Source organism: Misgurnus anguillicaudatus, chromosome 2 (genome assembly GCF_027580225.2).
Source record: "Misgurnus anguillicaudatus chromosome 2, ASM2758022v2, whole genome shotgun sequence".
In the NCBI taxonomy this organism is placed as follows: Eukaryota; Metazoa; Chordata; class Actinopteri; order Cypriniformes; family Cobitidae; genus Misgurnus; species Misgurnus anguillicaudatus.
Genome location: NC_073338.2, coordinates 31,625,959 through 31,644,052, shown reverse-complemented (window position 1 = coordinate 31,644,052; position 18,094 = coordinate 31,625,959). Strand labels below are relative to the sequence as shown.

The 18,094-nt window shown below is 36.2% G+C and overlaps 2 protein-coding genes across 3 annotated transcripts; both read right to left on the bottom strand.

Annotated features, from left to right (window-relative positions):
• Positions 1 to 3,251, bottom strand: nsun4 (NOP2/Sun RNA methyltransferase 4). The gene is made up of 6 exons (XM_055202599.2): positions 3,108 to 3,251; positions 2,661 to 3,022; positions 2,428 to 2,582; positions 2,165 to 2,325; positions 1,460 to 1,584; positions 1 to 1,324 (listed from the first exon to the last, which is right to left on the bottom strand). The coding sequence occupies exons 1-6, from the start codon at positions 3,198 to 3,200 to the stop codon at positions 1,048 to 1,050; spliced, it is 1,173 nt and encodes a 390-aa protein (XP_055058574.2). The 5' UTR covers positions 3,201 to 3,251; the 3' UTR covers positions 1 to 1,047.
• Positions 3,252 to 7,375: 4,124 nt separating this feature from the next.
• pif1 (PIF1 5'-to-3' DNA helicase homolog (S. cerevisiae)) lies at positions 7,376 to 15,420 on the bottom strand. 2 transcript variants are annotated; one of them, XM_055202586.2, is made up of 13 exons: positions 15,273 to 15,420; positions 14,478 to 15,043; positions 14,215 to 14,344; positions 13,951 to 14,076; positions 12,484 to 12,637; positions 11,980 to 12,094; positions 11,695 to 11,801; positions 9,701 to 9,840; positions 9,382 to 9,488; positions 9,210 to 9,297; positions 8,896 to 9,041; positions 7,891 to 8,082; positions 7,376 to 7,648 (listed from the first exon to the last, which is right to left on the bottom strand). In XM_055202586.2, exons 2-13 carry the CDS (start codon positions 15,036 to 15,038, stop codon positions 7,595 to 7,597), a joined length of 1,920 nt encoding a protein of 639 aa, XP_055058561.2. In that variant the 5' UTR covers positions 15,039 to 15,043; positions 15,273 to 15,420; the 3' UTR covers positions 7,376 to 7,594. The 2 variants fall into 2 exon arrangements, with proteins under 2 accessions (XP_055058561.2, XP_073709531.1); XM_073853430.1 differs by lacking the exon at positions 13,951 to 14,076.
• Positions 15,421 to 18,094: the final 2,674 nt, after the last annotated feature.

Sequence of the window (18,094 nt, the reverse complement as noted above, 5' to 3'; positions counted from 1 at the left end):
TCAGTTATTATAATATTTATTATATAGTCTGTAAAAGATAAGCACAACTACATAATCAATACAGTCATCGTCTTTAATTAATGTCAATACACCGTTAGTTTAATTTGTACACGGGTTTGTTTTAACCCTGAGTCAAGAGTTGAATAATGAACCGTCGACGCCCTCTAGTGAACAAGATTGGTAAGACATGGAGTGCAAAGAAATGAGATATGAACCCATATGAAAAAGTATTGCAGTATACTACCATTTACAGTCAACTGTAACAAACTGTATATTATAGTATACTACAGTATTAAATTTCGTAAATTGATGGTAAATAATGTAGCATTCTTTTAATTGATAGTTCACTTTAAAATGAAAATTCTGTCATCATTTACTCATCCTCATGTTGTTCTTAACCCGCATGAATTTCTCTTTTCTGATGAAAAATATTCAAAAGAAGATATATTGAGAAATGATGGAAAACACACAGCAGATAGCGACCATTGACTTCCATAGTAGGAATAAAAAAATATGATGGAATTTAATGGGTACCGTCAACTGTGTGATTACCATCATTTATCAAAATATTTCTAAAATATTTTTTTCCTACTATGGAAGTCCATGGTCACTTCCCGCTGCGTGCCCACCATCACCTCCCAAAACATCCTCCCTCGTGTTCATCAGAAATAAGAAATTCATACAGGTTTAGAACAACATGAGGATGGGCAAATAACGACAGAATTTTCGCCTTAAAGTGAACTATCCCTTTAATATTACCTATAGTAAAGTCCAATAACACTACAGTCTCTAGGAATATAGTACAGTAAACTACAGTATTTTTTACTAAAGAAGTACATTGTCTACCAAACTTTCCTAAACCATGCAAATCTTACAAGTCCTATGCAAAGATGTTATTCTTATATTCTTTAAAAACAGTTTGCTGCTATTGCTTTTGTATTAAAAAAGCAACAAAGGGTATTCACAAGAAATTTTATGTTTGGTCGTTAGAGGGCACTCTTGCAGTGAATTTCATTCCATTTAAACTGCATTATATTAAATAGCCAGCTAGTTGAGTCGTCTTAGTTTACACATATAAATTGGTCCAAAGTTAGCACATAAATGTGGTAAAACCAGCTCCCCCACACTTAATTGTGGAGCAAAATAAAAAGTGTCTGAAAACCACTGAGTGAACCAACTGAGATCCTGAACCTGCACTGAGATTCCAAACTCCTCTTGAGCGAGATGTATGGCCTGCTGCACCACACACTCATTCTGCAGCTGGGACAGTGAACATGTAGAGTACACGATGTCTCCTCCTGGTCGTGCAGCTTGGATCGCAGCCCTGACCAGAATAAGATGAGAGATTATATTAAGATGAGCCAGCTTATGCCATATTACACCAAAACCTCCCTAATACATTCAAGATAAAAAGACACAAAATCCCGAAGATTGCTGTCCCTACACAGCATTAACTTACATAAGAAGCTGTGTTTGCAGAAGGGGAAGCCTTTGTCTCTCTTTGGTCCTGGACCTGTTAAATAAATTGTTATCTTCCACCATTACAGAGTGTCTGTCTGTGGTACAGGGAACATCTACAAGCACCTGTGGAAAAATGAGAACGTTTAAAGAGGACATTTCACAAGACTTTTTTTAAAATGTCAAATAAATTGTTGGTGTCTCCAGAGTGTGTATGTAAAGTTCTAGCTAAAAATACTATATAGATAATTTATTATAGCATGTTAAAATTGCCACTTCGTAGGTGTGAGCAAAAAGTGCTGTTTTTGGTGTGTCCCTTTAAATGCAACTGAGCTGATCTCTGCACTAAATGGCAGTGTCGTGCTTGGATAGTGCATATTAAGGGGCGGTATTATCCCCTTCTGACATCACAAGAGGAGCCAAATTTCAATTACCTAGTTTTTCACATGCTTGCAGAGAATGGTTTACCAAAACTAAGTTGCTGGGTTGTTCTTTATCACATTTTCTAGGTTGATATTATCACTGGGGAGCCAATTATAAGACTTAAACATGGAAAAAGTGAGATTTTCATTATATGTCCCCTTTTTTAAAAAATGGCACATTGCCCAGATGTAGACCTATAGCACATATGTAGCCATATGCTTGGCAGAGATCCACGCTTTCAGGCAACAGATATAAAAAAGCACACAGATTGTCCAGTACTAACTTTGTCATATCTTTTCTCCTCGGTTGGGCCTATTTTACAACCATCAAAGGAAGTGATTTGAATTTCGTTTTCCTCCAGGTACTCTCTGGGCAGGTAACTCTGTAAAGTCTTGCGCAGCCGTGCAGTCCGAGAACCTGATAAATCATTTGCCCAAAGATAACCTGAAACAAAAAAGAAAGAAAGCTAAATTTAAAGTATTACATTTCTAATGTTGCAGATCACATAATAAAATCAGCATATTCTACAAAAGGCTATTCACATACTGACTGTATGTGTCTGCAGAAGAGCAAGAGTCTTCCCTCCAGGAGCGGCACATAGATCTAAAACCCTGTGTCCTGGCTGGACATCCAAAGCTAATACAGGCAGCACTGAAGCAGCATCCAGAAGATAATACCCCAATAAGCCAGAGCTGTCTGGTCTATGGGAGTAAAACAGATATATTAACTATAATCAGATTAAAACTGCTCAAGAAATCAGAACTGTTAGTTATTCTCACCTTGAGGGTTTGAATCTAGATATGTCTCCTTGAGGAAAAACAAGGCATTTGATATCGGGACTTATACTGTGTTCATGGGCAGCAGGTTTCAACACATCTTGTTCTGCACCATCTCTGTGTAGAGGTATGGAGTCCTTTGAATGTTGATGAGGTCTGATAAAGTCTCTACATCCTTCAGCTTCTAAGTCTGTTGTTATTATATTGGATGTTGAAGAGAAGTTGTTTATCAGTGCTCCATACTTTTGTTCACTCAGCATGGCAACTCGAACTGATGGCCACAGGTCTCCTAACTGCATACTGTAGGTTGTATCAAAGTTCTGCAGAGCAATATTCGTGGATGGAAACTTTGCCCTCGTTTGTGCCTAAAAATATATAAGGACGCGAGAAAGTTTTATTAATCTATACATCTATTTTGTACAGATTTAAAGAAATTATAAAATTACTTACCCATTTTGCTTTAACTCGAAACCTTCGCTGAGTAAATCTAACTGAATCTTTAAACTTGTTTACACAAAATCTCGTGCATATGTAAGCCGCCATATTTGTGTACCGTCAAAATGCGTCCGTCGTGTTGTACAGGGTTCCGCTGTTGGATGTTATATTAGGGGAAAGTGTCTGTTATTTAATACATTTTAAAACCAAGACAGTGAATTTATATTTGTGAAGGTATAATAGTACACATATCACGGTTTGAACATTTGCTAGGTTTTATCTTGTTAGATCAAGAAAAGGAGATGATCGTATGTACTGCTAAATTGTAAAACTTAGTTTTCCTGAAACATGCACCATGGACCACTGTGTAAGTCATAAATAAAATATCCAATAGTTATATATGACCATGCATATTTTAATGATTGTTTATAACGTTTAGTGTAAAAGGTATTTTAATGTTGCCAAAATATTTTCACTTGCTTTCAGGTTGCATCAAGCTCCTTCTTTCGATTAAACGAAATCCTGTGACACCGTTCTTGTTTCCTGTGGAATACCCCAGCTGTAGATCTGCATTTATGCTACAAAATAACTATACTATTATGTAAATAAATTCTGTTAAAGGGGACATTTCACAAGACTTTTTTTAAAATGTAAAATTAACATTTGGTGTCTCCAGAGTACGTATGTAAAGTTTTAGCTCAAAATACCATATAGATAATTTATTATAGCATGTTAAAATGTGCCATTTTGGGTGTGTGCTTTAACATGCAAATGAGCTGATCTCTGCACTAAATGTCATGGTCGGATAGTGCAGATTAAGGGGCGGTATTATCCCCTTCTGACATCACAAGCGGAGCAAAATTCCAATTACCTATTTTTTCACATGCTTGCAGAGAATGGTTTATTAAAACTAATTTACTGGGTTGATCTTTTTCACATGTTCTAGGTTAAGAGAAACACTGGAATCCCGATTATTGCACTTTAACATGGAAAACGTCAGATTTTGGTGATATGTCCCCTATAATAAATTTTCGTTTCACATATATTAAATGGGTCATTCTTTATTTGTGGTGGCAAGTGGTGTCCCTCTTTTTTACAACAGTTTAAATAAACTTTAAATACCTATAAATTATAAATGTTTGTATTTTGTAGGATAAACACAATTTGTGCACTATTAACAATTTAATTTTTTGTTTTAAAATACATATTTGAGTTTGAAAGATTGCATTTGCAACAAAATATGCATGTTCCTGCCATACCTCAGAGAGGTATATGGATTGTAATTGCAACAATATAACACAAATGAAGTGTGAAGTGATATTGTGAATATAGATTTTATTTAACATGTACCGTAAATTGTTTTAAATACATATTTTGTAATATTTAAGAAAAAAGTAGTGTCCCCCAAATTCATGTCTGTGGTGTTACAACAATGGATGTCACCCCTTTAAAAAAAGGGGACATCTAATTGGACTACTTCCTGTGTGTGAAGGTCATTGCAGGGGCTGGTTGATCTGAGGGGTGCATGGTGAGTGCATTCTTTCTTTTTAATTTTCTTAAAGTTAGCTACATTTATGACATTTTCATGTGTCTCACTTTCTAAGTGTCTATGTTATGTTCATAACTTGCAGATTTTAAATATTTTAATCAAAATTGTAATAAATACATAATTGTTAATATCTCCTAAATGTCCTTTGATCTTGAAATCTTCATGATAGCAGCCTCCATTTTAGAAAAGACTGGATTTAGGCTACTTTGTCTGTGGTGTCACTGTCTTTTTACTTCAGATATTGGTAACACCTCGACATAAGTGGATGTTTCACCAGTGTTATTTTTTTAATTAAAAAAAGGATTTAAATTAAAAATTTTATTAAGCTTCAATTTTAATTGCTTTATAGCATATTAAACTATTTTTAAACGCAACAAAATAAAACTAATTTTAAATGCAATAAAATCAAACTAATTTTAAATGCAACAAAATTGAAGAATGACCCAAATGCAGTTTTGTCACCACATCACATTATATTCTGTCTGGAAATACACACATTTCCACCTGAGGGCAGTAGATGTAAGTTTTGGGCATGAATTTTTCCAGAACAGTTGCTATTGGTTACAATCAACTGGTGTGGTTACTGTGAGAATTGTGGATAATGCATTATGTGATAAAGTAATATAGCAATGTCGATTGTCACTTGCGCACCTGGCCTGACAAAAAATCTTTAAAGCGATTTATTGTCTCATAAACCTGCCACTAATTACCTGACAAACTTTAGTTTATCTAATGACCGGAACATTGAGTCATTTCTAAAAACATTTTAAAACTCTTCCCACTCACAGGTTATCTGTTTATCTTGCTCCGAGACATGACTGTCCACCTCCACTCAATATAAAATAACAAAACTCATACTGTGAATCACTGTTTACATCATTGTTATTGAGCTTATATCACGTTTTGTAATGCTGTGCATGGTGGCTGGCAACCAACCTTGCAATGTTCCCCATAACAGGTGAACTTTTACAACTGAAATACAGAAATGTATACAGAAATATTGCTTAGTTCAAGATGCCAATTCTGATTATTACATGCAATAAAGCAGTGTTTATTTTAAACAATTTAACAGTCCAAGTCTTTTTTTCAATCACGTGCCCTCATAAACTTCAATCAAAATCTGATGATGTCAGCTAGGCGGCTTGGGTGGGAGCATCCGTTATCCCCACCCCCTCCAACTATCAGTCTGATGTTAATTCTATTTCTGAATAAAATGGAGCGTTCCAAATTATTATGCAAATGCCATTTTTGTTTATTTTTCCAATACAGTTAGTAAGAAATTTTATTTAACCCTCAACACTTATGAGAGTGTGGATGTTATTCTATTTAAATGAAATTAAAATGTAAAAAAAAAAACGTTAATAAATATGCAAAAAATGCTGTTCCAAATTATTAAGCAAGTTGTAGTTCTCATACAATATGGGTATGAAAAAAAACTTTCTAAAGTCAAAAAATGTGCATTATCTTAAAAAAGCAGTGAATTTCTTTATATTTGTTTATATTACATTTGGTGAATCTAAACAGAAATTATTGAACTATTATAAGATTTATGAGTGATTCACAGTACAGAAAGATTTGACTATATAAAGGCTTTTTAAAATATATTTTTTAGGAAAATATTAGGAAAAAGCAGCAATAAAAAGCCACAGTTAAGATGCAAACATGTATTTAAACCTGCTGGTGTCTCTGGAATGCCAAGAACCCCTTCAATACAGGATACTTTAGTGCATAAAGCTGTATTTCTACCCATCTTCTAAACCAAAACTTGAAAAAATGAAACATTTGCTGGGAGCTCAGAATACAAGATAATTTTCACACAGTTTTATTCATTGACATGCCATAATAAACTGAATAATGTAGATGAATGCCATTCTGGATTGTTGGTGAAAAGCCACTATATTCAAACAAGGCTGTAACATTAGGGAGAGGTGGCAGAGTAATGATTTGCGCTGGAATATTGGGAAGTAAGATGCTAAGTCCCTTTAGGGTCCCTGAAGGGGTCAAAAGGGCATCTTGAAGATATGCAGAGTTCATAAAAGATGTTTTTAAAAATGGGATATAAAGGGAATCATGTCTTCTGAAATAAATTTACTTTCATGGAGGATAGTGAACTGACTATTTTAATTCATATGGGCATAAAATAAGAAATCAAGGTGTGACCACCACCATCATCATCCTCTGACCTTAGTTCTATTTAAGAGCCTGTAGAACATCATATGAAAGCGTTACAGTCATGTCAAAGATATGCTCATATACTATTATGTTTTTTGGACAATGTTTGTTTTGTGTTTCACATTTGACATCGGTTCTTGGATCATTATATTCCATTATATCATTATAAATTTGGTTAAAGTGCATTCTGCATAAGAATTTGGAACGGCATATTTTGCAAATTTTTCAGAGTATTAAAATATCTTTTGACATTTTTTCTTTCATTTAAATATAGTAACGTCCACTCTGTCATATAACTGTTGAGGGTAAAATAAAATTTGTAAACTTACTGACTGTTTTTAAAAAAATAAACAAAAATGTCATGTGCTTAATAATTTGGAACACTGTGTACTTTCCCATATCCAAAGCAAGCACAGTGGAAAACAAGCCACTGCCACTTATGTTTACTTGGAAACCTTTAGCAATTACCTGCTCTCATGCACATTTCGAGGGGTCTCAGAAAAATTATGCTTGAAAGGGAAAAACAAATCATTACAAGGAAAAATGTAACAGAATTCCAATATATAAATAAACACTATAAAATTTTATTTAAAAAAAAAAACATTGCCACAAAACATGGTTTAGGCAACTGTCAAAAATAAATACATTAATTGGAACAAATGAAAAATGTAAACATGCATGTAAATCGTGATTTACCCAAAAAGGAAACACACAAAACTTTCAAATGTTCCTGATACATACATGCACACAGTGCAAATAAAAACTGGAGCCCGATGTCTCCTCACCAAGGTTCATTCTCCTTATTGCTCCGTCCAAAAAACGTATCCATTGAAGACTGGGGGAAAAGAAGACCAGTATACAATGAGACCAATAATAAAACGGTCCTTAAACTATTATTAGTTGTGGAAATTGTGCAATTTAAATTCTAAAACGATTTTGAATCACAGCAATTGTAACAATAAAACCCATAAAGTAATTTAAGCTTACCAGGAGCCTTTAATAAGACAAATCAAGTCAATCTCATATAAAAATCGCATTAGTCTGGGAAACAAAATGATTATGAAAGGTGGTAATGACCTGCAAAAGGAGCCTTTCCTTCCTCAGTTTCTTATAAAAGATCAGCACGTCCTGGTTGGCCTGCACCACTCGTGGATCGAAGTCCATCACACGCAAGCCCTCCAGACTGCGAGCCCGTGAAAGAGCAACGTATGCCTGTCCGCTTTCAAACACACGTGCCAGGGAAATCTCCACGCAATCCAGAGTCATGCCCTAAATGCATTTATGTGAATAAAACAAATGATAAAGATTTCAGCAGTGTACAATTTGTCCAAATATAAAGTGCTTTGTGAAATTGCACTGGTGATGAATTGGTTTAATAAACCTTCTTCATCAGTTTCTCTACAGAAATGGCACATGCAACAGACGATTAGCCCAACGAGCTTAATTAGTTTGACACCTCTACCAATAACAGAACGTCATTTTGACAATGCTAATTGGCTGTTGGCACCAAGAGCACATTCAATCCAAAACCCTTCACCAGTGAGTGACTCAAGATTTTAAAGAGCTCTGCCAAAATCTACTACAACACAAAATAATTACATTCAAGTTGATTGTAAAAATGTTTTTGAATGGCCGTCAGTTAAGAAATGCTTCTTGCCTGCATTGAAGCAGTGTAGTTATAGCTTCAACCAGCAAAGGCTAACTGGACCAAACAACCATCTAAAACCTTCTTCCCCCTGCATGGATAACTTGGACATTGACCAATCCAGAATGCACTTAGTCCAAACACATGGTAAACATGAAGACAATTTATACAAACCACAGACACTTAGCATCTCTTGGTGAAATCATAGGAAACCACTGTTCCAGAACCAAGTCATCCACTATATTAATGCTTTCATCAAACGCTGCCGAGAGGAATCTTATTGTCATTTTCCTCCGAGAACCACGGCGGGTCGCCAAGAGAGGAAGCCAACAGAATAATCTTGCAATATTAGACACAGTATGTATTTTCTCAATAACTGAACATCTGCAGACATGAATGTTTAATGACTCCTGATGGGAGAACAGTGCAGGGCTCACCTGACTCTTGTGGATTGAAATGGCCCAAGCTAGTTTGAGTGGCAGCTGTTGTCGGCTAAGGTAAAGCCCCCCTGATGCTTTAAACATCCAACGCTCTCTCTTCATTACCTCGACAGCTCCGCAGAGGAATCGCACTCGAGGAAGACCTGAGCAGGGGTAATTACGAGCTGTAAAACGCCTCCAAACAACCAAATTATACAGCGCGTGTAAACTAAAATGTTTTCAGGTGCAGAAAATTAATAATCAGATATTTTTGTAAGTCTATAAAGAATACATGCAAAATGTATAAATAAGTTTTTCAGAATTAGCCATACCTTGACTGCCCGGCTGGAAGTCAACAACAACGCCTCTTGCTCCGTTCACAAGACCTCTTTGGACATCCAGGTTTTTAGTGAGCATGACCTGAAAAAAAATCCAGTTTTTTTTCCCCCTCTTTTGAACTCATGGGTAAATGTTTGCTTAAATGTGATAGGGTGTGCCTCTTACCTGAGCTCCCACTTTAAGCTGTAACAACCGACCTACTGGACTCTGAGAGTCAATGGTTTGAACCAGCATAGGGTCACTGTCCACAGCCTCAAACACTCGAACAGGCCCTGGAAATTACAGAATGACACACATATTAAAGATTAACTGCAGGTCATATTGGTTACTTTGGTGTTTCACTGCTGAATCCTACACTAGATAAAAATAAGATTTCGATTTCCGACAATCACAGTACTGTTAACGCCATGACAGCATGAACGCCCCACAGCACACGTCTCTGCAAATAATTTTTGCATAAATATTACTTTTTTGTAGGACTAACCTGGTAACTGTTTGAGTTTATTCTCATTAGTAAGCTCTACGTCATCCTTGTGTGTGCACAGCCTGGTTGCTAGGATACCATCCCTTTCGATGCAGTGATAGGCACTTTTCAGTAGCTGTGCAGTTACTTCCTCTGTGACTCTACAGAAAGTGTAAGGAATACATCATTTTTTTAATTCATAAACCTATTATTTATTGTACAAACATTAAGACTTTCTCAGTTTTTGCAAAGGAATAGTACACTGAAACATGACTTTTTTAACCTCATGCCATTTCATAGTAAAGCTCCAAAAGCACATACATCAATTGTAAAAATAATTCAAATTACTCTTATGATGGACAAATTTATTTTTTCAGGGTTCACACACCTTAGTTAAATTCAAATTCAAGGACTTTCCAGGTCCAATATCCTCAAATTCGAGGACTAAATGTGCGGACACATTTCAAGTAAGAGCAAGGTTACATTGTGTTACCTTTTAAGATACATTGTTACAGTTCCCTTTCAAGGGAACTCGTGCTGCGTCACTGCGGTGACACTTTGGGGACGCCTCCAAGGGTAAGTGTGTCTGACTGTGTGTTTATGGCTGGGTATCGATTCAGATGTTCCAGGTCGATTCGATTCTCGATTCAATTTTTAATTCCAGTTCTCAGGTCGGTTTTTATACTCAATTGTCGATTCAACTCAATGAATATAGATTTAATACAATCTTGCTTGCGAAATCTAAAATGCTTCCATACCTCTGACTTTTTATGTGAAGGTAGCATCAACGTCGATGAAGCACCTGAAACCACCATTTTAAGCACTGAATGAATGAATGACAGGCTCACCTCTCGCTCCTTGGTAACATCGCGCAAGGCAAAAAAAGAGGGTGACATCTAGTGGAGAAGACTAGTAATTAGATTATTGTTAATCTTATGTTCAATGTTTGTGAAAATAAATATGAAAATAAAAAAACAATTCTGCTCTTTGAGAATTAATTTTCAATCATGTTAAAAAAACTATTAATCGAAAAATCTATTTTTTTTTTGCCCAGCCCTAATGTGTGTCTGTGTGTATCAAATTCAACCAATGGTGAGGCTTAATGACAAAGACAGGGTGACGAGGAAGCCAGAAAGTATATCGCTATCTGAAATATTGCCAAAGACGGCATTACAGGGACGCAGGAAGTATGGCAAGGGAGACGCAGCGCCTCGTTCCCTTCTCAGGGAACAACAGTTACATACATAACCCGAGACGTTTTAATTTGTCAAACACAACTATGCAAAAATGCATTTTGGTATGAATCAACATTTGCATACAGAAGATATAAGCATTTAAAGCGAACAGTTTAGCACGTATTCTTAAAAAGTCTGGAATTTGTATGATATTATCCTACACTACACAGGGAATAATATGGATTTTTTTCCAGAAAACTTCTTGCATAAAATAGATTCAAGCACTTTCAATGAACTGTATCTATGCATGTATATTTTCAAAAGCTTCCCAAGGCCTTGAATCCCCCCCCCCCAGATTCACAAACTGGGAAACCCATTTTTTTGAAGCTTTGCCATGTTGACCCCCCAGGATCAGGCATTTATTTTAAAATGCAACATGAGGGTGAGTAAATCACGAGAATGTTCATGTTTTTCATTAAATCCCACAACAACTTAGTATTGTTAAGGAAAAAACCTGTTCAGGTAGCCATTTGTCAATTAAATAGTACTACAATTTTTAATACAGACTTTTGTTCATCAAAAACAGTGGAGGGTGACTTCCTATAATTTAATCTTCCTATGAAATACAGGATAATAAACTTTCTTAGTTCGTATTCAGTGCTTCTAACATGGGAACACTTCAGCGCTTGTTCCAACACAATAAAACTTAAAAATAAACATAAAATCAACAAGAAACATTTTAGACCATTATGCTCTGAAGCACAAGGACAGTAACCCAATATAAGACTCTGAGGCAATGATTCATAGCACTCAACAGTGATTGTGGCAAAATCTCAGTACCTGCCCACTCTCACAGCCTGCAGGAGAGAGATGAAGGTCTTGTCTGTTTGTCTGCGCACCTCGGTCAGCTCCATGTTCATATGGATACACTTCCTCCAGCTTCTAGACTGTGGGTTAAAGCAACTATTTATTTTATAACTCCCATAACCTTAAAACTACACTACGGGCACAATGCCAACTACAAAGCCAAACCATGTAATTTCATAACGCATATTGGAAACATAATTTTATATCAAATTTTGAGACATTACAGCTTTCTAATACCTTTTTCTAATACAGTCATACCTGAAAACAAAAATTAGGTTTGTCCTTTCCTTTTGTTACAGGTGGAAGTTGAAGAAAGTCTCCACACACTATCAGTTGAATCCCTCCAAATGGCTCAGTAGATCTTCTGATGGACCTAAAAACAACAGATCAACCTCTTCTAATAAAGCAACCCTATGATGGCATTTTAAACAGTCGATACATTGAATTTTTTAATGAAATTTTAAAAACAAAAATTTGCACATGTGAGTTTTAAACAAAACCACGATCAAATATTAAATGTGCAATTTTGTAAACATCAGGTAAAAATTCTCAGGGACAAACGCAGATGCTAATCAGGAATAAATGGAAGTACTCAACTGAATAGTACTAAAATATCTAATGCAATATTTATAACCACTACCACAATATTATGTCATATTATCTTTTAATTGAATTTCATCCATGTGGAAAATTTGGTGTACTGAAAGCAGAACCAATAACAATGTTCATCAAACCTTCTTGAGGTTCCCAAATATTGCTTACCTGGCTATAGCTTCCAGTTTGTCAAAGAACTCAGCCTCCACCATTGAAATCTCATCAATAATGAGATGTTTACAAGTTGTCCAGTGCTGCAACACTCCAGGACGTTGTGCAAGTTCAAGACACTGTTCAAGAGATGCAGAGCCAGACCCAATACCTGATAAAGACAGAGAAAAATGATTGATTCAGTCTCATACAAACCCTTTATATGGATTTGAGAAACGTGATGTTACATGTTAAACAAAGTAACCTTGTGCTTATGAAATGAAGTGGCCGCCTTCTTTTTCGAGGGCAAAACATGCATTTGTCAAAACATGTACTTAGCCCATCATGTGTGTGGCTTGTCATGTCAAAACGTGTTCGGTGCATCATTTGAACCTATGTGCATCACACGTCACGTTAAAATGCATGCATGCTGCAGGCACTTCAAAGGGGTTCATGATAAGAGAGAGACTCACGCTTGCCAGATACTGACTTAATCTCATGTGTAATCAGAGTTTAGTTTTAAAGGAACACTTTTTTGTAAAATAAGCTCATTTTCAAGCTCCCCTAGAGTTAAACATTTGATTCTTACAGTTTTGGAATCCATTCAGCTGATCTCCGGGTCTGGCTGTACTACTTTTAGCATAGCTTAGCATAATCCATTGAATCTCATTAGACCATTAGCATTGCGCCTAAAAAAATAACTAAAGAGTTTGGATATTTTTCCTATTTAAAACTTGACTCTTCTGTAGTTACATCGTGTACGAAGACCAACGGAAAATTAAAAGTTGCGATTATCTAAGCAGATATGGCTACGAACTATACTCTCATTCTGGCGTAATAATCAAGGGCTTTGCTGCCGTAACATGGCTGCAGGAGGTGGAATGATATTACGCAGCACCTGAAAATAGTCCCCTGCTTTTGAAAGTAACCAAGGGGACTATTTTCGGGAAGTGCATAATATCACTACACCTGCTGCAGCCATGGTGCTTTTGCATATTTTCAAAATAAAGTGGAGCATCCCTTTGAGTTAATATCTTGCGAATATTTTTTTAACGTGAGCGTCTCACTCTTTTGACTTGTGTGCAGCAGGCATGCATTTTGACACGACGCATGATGCACATAGGTTCACATGACGAGCCACACACACATTTTGAATTTGCGCCCCTAGGAAGAGAAGTGACCAGCCGCCACTGATAAAATGTACATTGGCAAAAAATGACAAGAGGTTTCATTGGCCTTTGTTGATTTTAAGGAAAAGGATATTACCTTTTCAATAAATTTATTAGCATCATAAATTATGTATGATGAGCCATTTTGTGGCATGTATATAACAAAAGGATTGCATTTGTATACAGAGAAACATTAACGAAACCATTTGATCTCTACTGAGCCATCCCAAATCGTATAAGAAATCAGGGAAATCCATATAGGGTAAGCGTTGCATTATAGCTGATGGACAAATCAACACACAAAATGTTTTCTAACCTGCAAAATTGTGCAGTGTGGTCCCTCCAATGTGACAAGCTGCTACACCAGTACTCGCTGTTGCATAAGTGCTTTTGGGAGGCAGAGAGCCCACAATTCTCTTCAGCAAGAAAGACTTTCCTGTACCTAAAATAAATATGTATTTGTTTCAAAATCTTATAACAGTAAAAAAAAGGTTAAAGGACCCCAAAATGACAAGAATGTCATATTCACGTCACTATGAAAAAACAAAAAAAATAAACAAAAGAGGATGACATTCATTACCTGCACTGCCTGTGAAAAACACATTCTTGCCACCCAAGACTGCATTCAGAACTGCAGTTTGTTCTCTGCTTAGCTTTTGTGCCACAGGTAGAACCAAGGCAGGCTTTTTATTGGGGTGAAGTGCTTTAACCTACAAAAACGTATAGCAATATGCATTATTTATGTGCATGAGGTAGAAATATATACATATACATGCATATATTTGTATACTGGTGACATTACAGACATTCCTTGAGGGTCAGTGCATAAAAGTATAAACATACCGGACTAGTATCACAATCAGGTCTGGGTCTTTTCACTTGTTGCCTTTCACCAAGGATTCTATTGACGGATCTTTCGGCAGGTCCTTTGAGTTGGACTGGGGCATTGACTTTACTCCTCAGTTCGTTTGCTTTCTGTACATCCTTCAGCTGGAGAGGACTGATGGTCTCGAAGGCGCGAGGAAGACCAGCTCGTATTTTAGCTCTATCACTCATAGGCTTGCTGCTTTGGGATGCCTGGTGTTTGATGTTGAGTGTCTTCAAAAACATCTTCAAACGATCTGGCGGGCAGTCCGAGATCAGAACCTGCGTGTTCTCCGGTGCAAATTTAACCGTACATTTACCGTCCTTCGCAAAGCGTGTAAAAAGCTGGAAATCACGCAGCATGAAGCTTTGAGGAGCTTTGCCGTCGTGGACACGCATAACTATTTCATGAAACTCGTTACGGCCTAAAATAACAGTGGCTTTGCGGATGTACTGTCGTTTGGTGGCTTGCCCCGCTGCATTCAAGCGTTCCACCGCGACGGTACACTGAAGCTCACCTGGCTCAATGTTGCTCATCATTTTACCTTAGGAAACACAGAAAAACTGTTTGAACGTATTATCGGAGAACGATTTGCCCACATTCATTCAAACAGTGAGAACCTTGCTGTGCTTGCATTAAAGTCTTTTCTAACATTGTTAAAAAGCAAATGCATCGTGCGTAACACGTGCACATAGTACTACCCTACTACCTATTCATTTCTACGTTTTTATTGATTTGTTTTTGTTTCGTAGGATTAAATACAGAAATCTCACCTTTCTCATGGACGACAGCGGTAAGTCACAAAACCAAATGCTGCTTATTATGATGAGCACGCCACGAATTTCAAATCCTTCCGCTCGGCAGCGATTGGTCGACAGTGCCGAACCACTAACCAATCAGACCGTGGGGATTTAAACAAGTATCCAATGGTCGATTACGCTTCAAAAACGAAACATCGCATGTCCCGCCCCCTAGCGTGTGCTCCGCCAATAAAATAAAGCCGGCTTTAACGTTTGATTTTCTTACATATTGTTTATAATAAAGGAATTTTACACACTTTATTCTCTTATTTGTTCCTTTTAATACGACATTGTTATAGTTTTTAGACTATATTTTATACGACCTGTACGCTGTTTTCTTGAATATTTCATAAGCTTACGTTTTCCTTATCCCTTTACTGCCTGTACTGATGTAACTTATTTGCTGTAAAGCTGCTTTACAACAATACGAAAATTGTGAAAGCGCTATAGAAATACAATTTTATTTATTATTGTCTTGTTTATTGATTATAATGTGATTGGCAATAAAAATAAAGGTCATGTTTATAAATGTCTGAATTGAATACTCTTTTCAATAGATGCTGCTTTGACAATATACAAAGAAGAAGGGAGCTGCTGACTTAAAGGGATAGTCCACCCTGAAAATGAAAATTCTGTCATTATTACTCACTCTCAGGTTGTTACAAACCCGCAAAAAATTATTTGTTCTGATGAAATATTGATAACCAAACCGTTTGTGGACCCCATTAACTTCCATATAGTAAAAAATAATAGCCTACTATGGAAGTAAATGGGGTCTAGAAACGATTTGGTTACAAACATTTCTCAAAATATCTTCCTTTGTGTTCATCAGAAGAACAAAGACATTTATACAGGTTTGTAACAACATGAGGGCGAGAAAATGATGACAGAATTTTCATTTTTGGGTGAACTATCCCTTTAACATAACCTAAATTTCATGCCCTACAAACTAAACAATACTGGGCTATTTTTAACCCAGGGCTGGGTAACTATTGGACAGAACACATTTAGGTTAAATGTGTTATTTGGGTCATTTTAACCCAGAAATGTGTTATTTCCAATAGTTACCCAGCCCTGGGTTAAAAACAACCCAATATTTTTTAGAGTGTATGTAAGCTATATTGCCTGTACCACTTGACAAGTTCCCTATAATACATTTTATTATCAGTAATTTACAACATTGCCCAATCTGTATCAACCTTACACAAGCTTTACTGTTAGCCAGTAAACATGTCTTTTTGATTTATTGGTGATTAATTATATTTTCCAGTACTGTATATAAAATGTCATGGGTTGGTTTACTTCTGAAAGCAAAGTGTTGTTTTGCGTAAGGTGGGAAAATCCGGGAATGGGTCACTGTCCTGCATCATTAAGCCATGCTCAGTACATGCAAGCCTCTGTTTCATTTACACTCATTGGCAAGACGACAGCTGGGTGAGTGATTGCTGCGCTCAGGAAAAGTGGGCAGTACCAGAAAAGAGACTAACTGGGCTTACTGTAGGAATGGCCTTCATCTTGCATTCACAGCCTACTGAAGAAATAGCAAAAAGAGAAATAAATGTAAAATAGGCAAAATATAGTTATTCCACATATAGACGTTGGTCTTCATCTTTCATTTTATTTAATTACATATTATTTGTGATATGCAAACAGGGTTATTAACAACACTTTAGAGTCTTGATTGCAAAAATAATTAGGAATTCATACCTAATCTTAACAGACTTGCTTCACTAAACCTCACCAACATGCTTGGGTCTTTGCAGAGATTGAACTTCATAAATGGCAATTTGACTAAAGGGAAATGGGTTTTTATGTAAATTAGTTGTTTCTAGTAGATTTAGGCTACATCTGTAATGATATATAAATTCACTGTGGTGTTGCCTTGAATAAAACATTTAAATAGTCCTAATGGCATTCCTCATAAGAAATCTAGAAATAAAGATCTACCTGCCAGATATTAAGAATGAAACTTCCTGTATTAATGCATAATGTTTTTAATGATAGGCCTATACTTTTATCATATATAGCCTTCAAATATTTATGGGGCATAAGCCAAAGAAAATCTTTAATCCTTTAAAATGGCACATAAATAATGGGTTTAAAATGACTGGAATCGCCTCCTAATGACTATGTGTATACAGCTCTCATTATAATGATCATTATTTCAATATGAATGCTGTTGATGGAGATTTCTTTCATTCCATCAATATCTCTAATAGAAGCCTTCCATTTAAAAGCATTGCTACACATTGCATTTAATGATTATATAAAATGTTTTTTTCACATTCTGAGACTTTGGTCTCTTATTAGTTTGAGATTGTCTCATGCCTCCTTTCTAAATGAGAAAAGTTAATCCTTTTGGTGCCACAGAAAAGGCCAAATGTGAACAGACACTCATCATAAAAAATATACAAGCAATTATTATCATTCCTGTTTAGTTCAGATCTAAAGGGTATGACCCAACCTTTAGCTAAATTAAATGAGCGGGTGACTCACTAGACTACCACATTCTTGACTCACCTCACATTCAACTGTTAAATATGAAACAGAGTGGCAATAAAGAAATAAAGAACCAAAACACAGGGCCAAATCAACACTGGATTACCAATGTGGAAAGGTCAATGCTTCAATTAAAACAGCGCACAAGCATTACTTAACAAACATGATACAGCTGCAACAAATGTGCCTAAGAATTGAATTTAATATGTATGAGCCTCAGTAGTAAACTACTACGCGTGACAGGATTTGTCAAATTGAAGGAATGAATTATTCCTTTATGTCTTTTAAAAAACTGT